The 8,517-nt window shown below is 32.2% G+C and overlaps 1 protein-coding gene across 1 annotated transcript; it reads right to left on the bottom strand.

Annotated features, from left to right (window-relative positions):
• Positions 1-930: 930 nt before the first annotated feature.
• Positions 931-2,550, bottom strand: LOC127121527 (7-deoxyloganetin glucosyltransferase). Its single transcript, XM_051052009.1, has 2 exons — positions 2,043-2,550; positions 931-1,939 (listed from the first exon to the last, which is right to left on the bottom strand). Exons 1-2 carry the CDS (start codon positions 2,548-2,550, stop codon positions 1,008-1,010), a joined length of 1,440 nt encoding a protein of 479 aa, XP_050907966.1. The 3' UTR covers positions 931-1,007.
• Between the last annotated feature and the right edge of the window lie 5,967 nt (positions 2,551-8,517).

Here is an 8,517-nt window from a genome sequence, read left to right as displayed (position 1 = left end):
GTACACCAAGAGCCTCTAGTGTAATCATCAATAATTGTGAGAAAATATTGTGCTCTATTATGTGCAACAGTATTGTATTTATCCCAAAGATCACAATGGATCAAATCAGAAGCTGTAGTAGCTTTATTATTACTAGAAGGAAATGAGTTTCTACGTTGTTTTGCTTTATGGCATATATCACAACAGACTAATTTATGTGATTCAAAAGTGCATTTAGGATGATGCGAAATTTATGTGAGTCAAAAGTACATTTTGGAGTTCATCAAATTCTTCGAAAAGGCTCTTGAATTTGGTGTAATATTCTGTTATACTCATGTTAGAATCTTTCTGCAAAAGATATATGGTGCGTCATAACTGATGAATGCGTGGTGTGTTGATCTGGGCAAATCTTTCTTCAAAATCAATCCAAATTTCGCGGGCAATTGATGCGTGTGAGATGCTTCCATGCAGATTTGGATCGATCGCATTGATAATACATGCCATGACCATGGAATCTGCTTTCTCCCAGTTGGAAAAATCTACAGAATTGCGGGCAGGTTTCTTAATAGAACCATCAACGAAACTGAGTTTCACCTTCGCGCGCATAGCGATTTCATGGTTCGAAGCCATGTACGGTAATTGTTGTAATTCAAGGTTGAAGAAACAAGAGGGGTTCCTGGGTTATCAGAATTATTCAGAGTGTATGTAGGATTGGGTGGGATAATGGTGGATTGAGGTTCTTGCTCAGATTGATCATCATCGGAATCGCCGTGCTCGGATACCATATTGAAGATTAACTATAGATATTTATTCATCTATGTTTCTCATAAAATAAAGGTTACAATTGACTGTTTATATAGGCTATTGGACCTAAGAAAGAGAAAAGAAATAACAGCCTAGATAATAGCCCTTTTGAATATTGAAACACTCCATAGTGAAAAATACAAGGTCTCCAACTAGAACATCTTAACTTTTTATTGCTTTTTCTTCTTAAAGAAATAAATTCAGCAAGAAAATATCACTTTAATCTAATCGTTTTTAAGCAAAACATCCTTAATCACTTTGTCCAAGTTCATGTATGAACAACCGCCGGGTTTTGTGTCATTGTCTGCTTTCTTCTTCATCTCCATAGCCTTTTTCTTCATCTTCTTTCCTTTCTCTCCCACCATCAATTCATTAATGAGTTTCTCTACCTCCTCTCTTTTTACATCCGTATCCAGTTCGAGACCAATCTCCCATTCATGGCAAATAAGCCTTGTGTTTAATGGTTGATCGGCGAAAAATGGCCAACACAACATTGGCACTCCAGCACATATGCTTTCGGTGGTTGAGTTCCATCCGCAATGAGTCAAGAATCCACAAATTGAAGGATGGTTCAACACTTTTTCTTGCGGACACCAGCTCGCAATTAGGCCTCTATCTGAAATTTCATTCAAAAACTCAGATGACAAAACCACCGAACCACCAATGACAAGATCAGGCCTAATGATCCACAAAAATGGTTTCTTGCTACTAGCCAAACCCCATGCAAACTCTAACAGTTTGTCTTCAGACATAACCGTGATGCTTCCGAAATTTACATAAACAACAGATCCTGCTTCTTTTAATTCAAGCCATTCAAGACATTTAGTATCTTCTTTCCAAAGATTAGAATCTAAATATTCCAAATGATCATGTGGAGTTTGATTTAAAATAGAAGCAACCGGCCCAATGGTGTATAGAGAAGAAAATATAGAATCCAGGGCATTCATAACATCTCTTTCAAGTTCATCAGAAGTATTGAAAATCATCGCAGAGGCCGCATCACATTTATCTCCCACTTCAGTGGCGAATTTTAAGGACAAATCATTCGGATCTGTTACTTTTATTAAAGTAGTAAGATCCTTCAATCTAAAGTTTTTCAAACCAGGAATCCAGTCAGCTTTAGTGTCCAAATATTCATTTGTTAGATAACTCTTATCTGCATATCATAATTGAAAAAGTTTATAAATTGAAGTTTATATATATTAGGGTTTCAAAATACATATGTAATAAAAATAATAGTATAGATCATAAATAATTACCTTTGAGCGGCAGTTCACCAATCTGAAACAATTTTGAAACGTAATAAGAAGACAAGAAGTAACCTGCACTACATGGAGAATAGAGAACAATTGGGAGTGCATGTTCTTGAGCAGATTCTACCGTAAATGGCATGTAACAATCAGAAACAAAGCAAGTAACAGGTGGGATAAGACCAGCAATGGCAGATTCATGAAGTTTTGTAAGAAGTTCATCAAAGAATTGGTGGAAGTTGTTCATGATTGATTCAAGGAGAGAGCCTATGTCTTGACTAACATCACCATCACCTTCCGTTAGAGTTAAACCATCTGGTATAGTCTCAAAGTTGAAGTCAGTGAAACCATCAAAGGCGTTAGAACCTCTTGATTTGAGCAAGCGTTTGTGATTGTATTCAGTGTTGACAAAGGTTATATGAAAGCCTCTGAGGTGTAGAAGTTTTGCTATTTTCAACAATGCACTGATATGGCCTTGAAGTGGAAATGGAGTTAACACAGCATGTGGCTTACTCATCTTTAAAAAAAATTCTTATGCAATGTTGAAATCAGTGTAATTCTAAACTATAACTTATAAAATTATATATATATATATATATATATATATATATATATATATATATATATATATATATATATATATATATATATATATATATATATAATATATATATATATATATATATATATATATATATAATTTTATAAGTTATTAGAATTAGAAACAACCATCTAAAACTTAAATCATAATTATATTCTGTATTTTTTTCTTTTTTTTTTGTCTATATGTGTATATATTAGTATAGTATATTTAGGAATATTCCTTTTTTTTAATATATACTTATATGATAGTTTGTAATAATGGTTTTTTCTAAACTAAAAATTTATTTATAAAAAGAAAAGATGAGCATATGAGACATAATTCAAATCTAGAAAATAAAAGATATAAAAAAAATGAAAATAAAAAGTTTCTATATATAATTGTATTTCTTTCTTAATATATGCGTCTAGATGATCTATTTATAATTGAGAAAATATCTAATAGTGACAATTTTTCTTTTACATCGGTAAATATACTATATATTTAATTTTCTTTATTATTTATATCCTTTCAATATTTTAATATGTTAAAATTATAAGAAACATTAAAATTAATATCATCATTAGAAAATTTTGTAAATTAACATGAGTTTTCATATTCCACCTGAACATTAAAAAAAATTCTTATGCAATGTTAAAATCAGTGTAATTCTAATCTATAATATATATTAGAGAGAGAGAGAGAGAGAGAGAGAGAGAGAGAGAGAGAGAGAGAGAGAGAGAGAGAGAGAGAGAGAGAGAGAGAGAGAGAGAGAGAGAGAGAGAGAGAGAGAGAGAGAGAGAGAGAGAGAGAGAGAGAGAGAGAGAGAGAGAGAGAGAGAGAGAGAGAGAGAGAGAGAGAGAGCGAGAGAGAGAGAGAGAGAGAGAGAGAGAGAGAGAGAGAGGCGAGAGAGAGAGAAGAGAGAGAGAGAGAGAGAGAGAGAGAGAGAGAGAGAGAGAGAGAGAGAGAAGAGAGAGAGAGGAGAGAGAGAGAGAGAGAGAGAGAGAGAGAGAGAGAGAGAGAGAGAGAGAGAGAGAGAGAGAGAGAGAGAGAGAGAGAGAGAGAGAGAGAGAGAGAGAGAGAGAGAGAGAGAGAGAGAGAGAGAGAGAGAGAGAGAGAGAGAGAGAGAGTATTTACACGGTCGATTCATCACCATCACCAACTTGCATTACTTTATAGGGTTTTAAAATAAAAGGGGTTTTAAAATAAAAGTCAAACTTATTTCAATATCCAACGGATATGATTAACTGATGATGTAAATCCTTTTACACTGTCAGTGTTTATCAATTAAATTCATATATATATATATATATATTATATATATATATATATATATATATATATATATATATATATATATATATATATATATATATATATATATATATATATATATATATATATATATATATATATATTATATATATATATATATATATATATATATATATAATATATATATATATATATATATATATATATATATATATATATATATATATATATATATATATATATATATATATATATATATATATATATATATATATTTTATAAGTTATTAGAATTAGAAACAACCATCTAAAACTTAAATCATAATTATATTCTGTATTTTTTTCTCTTTTTTTGTCTATATGTGTATATATTAGTATAGTATATTTAGGAATATTCCTTTTTTTTTAGTATATACTTATATGGTAGTTTGTAATAATAGTTTTTTCTAAACTAAAAGTTTATTTATAAAAAGAAAAGATGAGCATATGAGACATAATTCAAATCTATAAAATAAAAGATATAAAAAAATGAGTTTTTAATATGTTTAAATTATAAGAAACATTAAAATTAATATCATCTTTAGAAAATTTTGTAAAATAACATGAATTTTCATATTCCACCTAAACATTAAAGTCGTTTCATTTCTTTTTATACAGAGAAAATTTGATATAAAAAATCTGAAAAGGTCAAGATGCATTGTATAGTAAAATAATCAAGAATCCAAAAAAACAAAATACCATAAAAATGAATTAAAGATATTTCTATTGATTAATTTCCCGATTCTCTAAATTAAATAAAATATACAATTATGAATTAGAAAATCAATAATTCAAGTGTTATAATCGATTATTACAAGGATGTAACCGGTTACAACGTTGTGAAATAAAGTAATAGAATAGTTTAAAAGAGAAATTCTCGTTGATGTAACAGATTTCGTATTTGCAGTAATTGATTATCACTGTTGTATTTTTAGAAGTTGTTTCAGCTATAATAGGTTACATGTTTAGTATAATTAGTTACAAGTAAGAGATTTTCAATTTCATGTTATTTTAATGTTGTAATTTGTGTCTCAATCTACTTGTAAATATTTATATACTTTGGAGGTATTATTTTCAATGTTAATAATAATTTCCACCCTCGATTTCTCTCTCTCAATTTTTTCTTTCCCTCTCCACACTCAATTTCTCCATTATTCACTAATCTTATGGTTCCAAGTTCTAACATTTGGCATCAAGAGTTTGGTTCTGATCCACAAACATCTAGTGTGCAACATGAATTTTGTCTCTAATGAAAGAATCTCTACAAACTTACTTATCCTTGATGCGAAGAATTACGACAAATGATGCAAACAAATGAAAGTGTTATTTGGCTACCAAGATGTTCTTAAAGTGATCAAGAACGAGGCGAATCCTTTTGTCGAAGGTGCAACGGATGCACAACGAGCAACGCATAAGAAAGAGAATAAGAAAGATTTCAAAGCGCTATTTTTTATCCATTAATGCGTGGATGGTGACAACTTCGAGAAAGTTAATGATTGTGAATCGTCAAAGCAAGAGTGGGAGACCTTAGAGAAGGCATGTGCATGGCTGACAAGGCAAAGGTGGTGAGGTTACAAACTCAGAAACCTTAACTTTAATTTATTCAAATGGAGGAAAAGGAGACTATCAACGATTTCACAATGACAATCACTTGATTAGTGAATCAGGTGAAGGCATGTGGAGAAACAGTCACGTAGCAGTATGTTATCGCGAAAATATTGTGTTCTTTAACACCGAGATTTTACAATGTGTTTGTAGAGATTGAGAAATTGAAGGATCTTGCGATGATAAGAAAAGAGGAGTTGCAAAGCTCTCTTGAGGCTCATGAGTAAAGGACGGAAGATGGAAATAATGATAAGGCAAAGGCGGAGATTGCTTTGCAAACTCATTTCAACGAGAAAGACAAGAGATCGAAAGGAAAATGACTCATGAAGAGTAAAGGTAATTTTCATAATTTTGATGGAAGAGAGTCCCAAAGTTCCAAAAATTCGACTTATCAAAGGGGTGCAAGCAGCTGCAACAAAGATGGTAGTTAAGGCAATTTTAGAGGTGAGGGAAGATGATTGACAAAAGCAAAGTGCAATGCTTTAATTGTCAAAAGTTTGGTCATTTTGCAAAAGAGTGAAATGCGAAAAAGAAGGAATCTCAAGGAGATGAAGCCAAGGTTGCAAGGCAAGAGTTTGATGAGGAGAATATACTTTTGGTCAGAGAAATGCAGCAACAACAGGTTGCGGGACAACAACAACAACAATTTTGAAAATGTTGTAGAAGTATGTTGTAACCAGTTATGTAAAAGTTGTAACTGGTTACAGGTAAAAGAAAATGTCATGATGAGTATGAAAGATTCGGTTGAGTGCAACGAGGAATAGTATTTAGACTCTGGGTGTTCTACTCATATGTGCGTTATGGATACAAACATGATTTTATTCCTTAAAGCTTATATGGTTTCCAATAAAACCTTCAAGGTTTAGCTGAAGGTTATGAAGTATAGATGTCTTGCTACAGCAGCGAGTCGAGAATAGTGGATATGGAAATATCGTCTTAGGAATCTAAATTTATGAGATCTCAAAGACTTGTAAAAGAATGGAATGGTAACGAGGTTGCTATTGATCAACATACCGACTGAAATCTGTGAAGAATGTGTGTAACCAAAGCAACATAAGGGTAAATTTAGCAAGGATGCTGGTTGTAGAACCAAGAATCACATTGAGGTGGTGTATTTGGATGTGTGTGGACCGATAAAAGTTGACTTGATTGGTGGTAATAAATATTTATCACATTCATCGACGATCATAGTAGAAATCTATGGACATACATAATCAGGAGAAAGGATGAGGTATTCGAAGTGTTTAAGAAGTTCAAGTCCATGGTTGAGGGGCGAAGCGGTCATAAGCTCAAAGTTGTCAAAGTGAATGGTGGAGGCGAATATGTCTCAAAATACGTTGAGAGGTTTTGTGATCAAGAAGGGATAATATATGAGGTTGTACCACCTTATACACCGTAATAAAATGGTGTTTCTGAAAGGAAGAATCGATCGATTATGAACATGGTAAAAAGCTTATAAAATGGGAAGAACTTATCGAAAGAGTTATGGGGAGAAGCGGTACCCACATCTTCCTATTTATTGAATATGTGTCCAACAAAGAAGCTTGAGAAGGTAACACGAGAGGAAGCATGGTCAGGATTCAATCCAAATCTAAACCATTTGAGAGTTTTTGATTCAGTAACATATCGACATGTTCTGGGGCAGCTTAGAAAGAAGTTGAATGATATTGGAGAAATGATGATACTTATAGGGTATCACTCCACTGGTGGTTACAAGTTGGTTGATGTAGCAAATAGGAGAGTTGTGGTCAGCTGATACGTTTTTTTCGACGATATAAAGCTACTACAGCAGCCTATAATCAGTTACGTAAAAGTTGTAACTGATTACAACTTTGAAAGTTCAGATTCTCCAGAATTGGGAAGTCCGAAAACACCCGTTGCCGAAGCCATATTTGAAGAGAATGTGAGAAGATCAACAAGTCAAATAGGTTTTCCTCAAAGACTCCAAAATTGTGAGTTGTTCTATGACAATAAAGTCAATCATGGTGGTGATTTTGTCCATTTTGCACTTATGGCCGAATTTGAACCTGTTAAAATGGAAGATGCTTGATCAATCTATTTTAATACACCACATTTTACTTTGTGCTAAGAGATTTTTATGACTTTTTACTTTTATTTTGTCGCTTTTAGTGTGTTTCCCAAGTTTAGCTTATTTATGCTTTTACTTTAATTCAATTAATTATTTTCAGAATAAACGGTGAGACCTTCTTGCTATGAAGGTCATAACTCGAGGTACGAGATGCGATTGGACGCTTTCTAATATATGTTGGAAAGTTGAAAGGATAAGCTACAATCTTCACGTTGAAGCCAAAAACTAATATGGAGTAGAGAAAGGTCAAATAATTTGTTTCATCTCCAGACTTAATAAAATAATTAGTTTTGGACCAATATTTGTGTTATTTGGGTCGGTTGTTATTAGGTCCCGATTTCTCTTGTAATATTTAAACTAAAATGCAGTGTTGATACTAGGGTATTCACTATTCATGAAACTACATTAGACGGATACAAATTCTATGGAGAACTAAACCAGCTACGATTGATCTGTTGTATTCGAATTCCACAACTTTGAGGTTGTTATAATTTTCAATTCAATTTCGATTTCTTTTCAATTATGCCTATGAATTCGATTGCTTTCGTTTGCTGAATTTGATTGTTGCTTATAGGATACAATTGATTAAATTCGATTGTGTTCATGATCCATATATTTAACTCCATTTTACATAGCTTTTTCGTTAATACACGTGATCTTTAAACGTTTGCTTAATTCGGAATATAGGATCATAAACCATATAGTAACAAATTATGCTTGTTTAACTGATATTGTAATCAAATATGATCGAATCTGCTTAGGAAATTGGAATTATATTAATCAATGATAAGTCGGAAACTGAACCAGTAGATTAAATTTTTCATCAAATTTGTTTTCAACTTATTTACTCGTGACTCACGTTTCGAAAACCTACCCCCCCCCCCCCCCATTGTTCCA

This window comes from Lathyrus oleraceus, chromosome 1, assembly GCF_024323335.1.
Source record: "Lathyrus oleraceus cultivar Zhongwan6 chromosome 1, CAAS_Psat_ZW6_1.0, whole genome shotgun sequence".
NCBI classification, from domain to species: Eukaryota; Viridiplantae; Streptophyta; class Magnoliopsida; order Fabales; family Fabaceae; genus Lathyrus; species Lathyrus oleraceus.
Note: the sequence above shows the minus strand (reverse complement) of the source record. Positions and strands in the feature narration are given on the sequence as shown.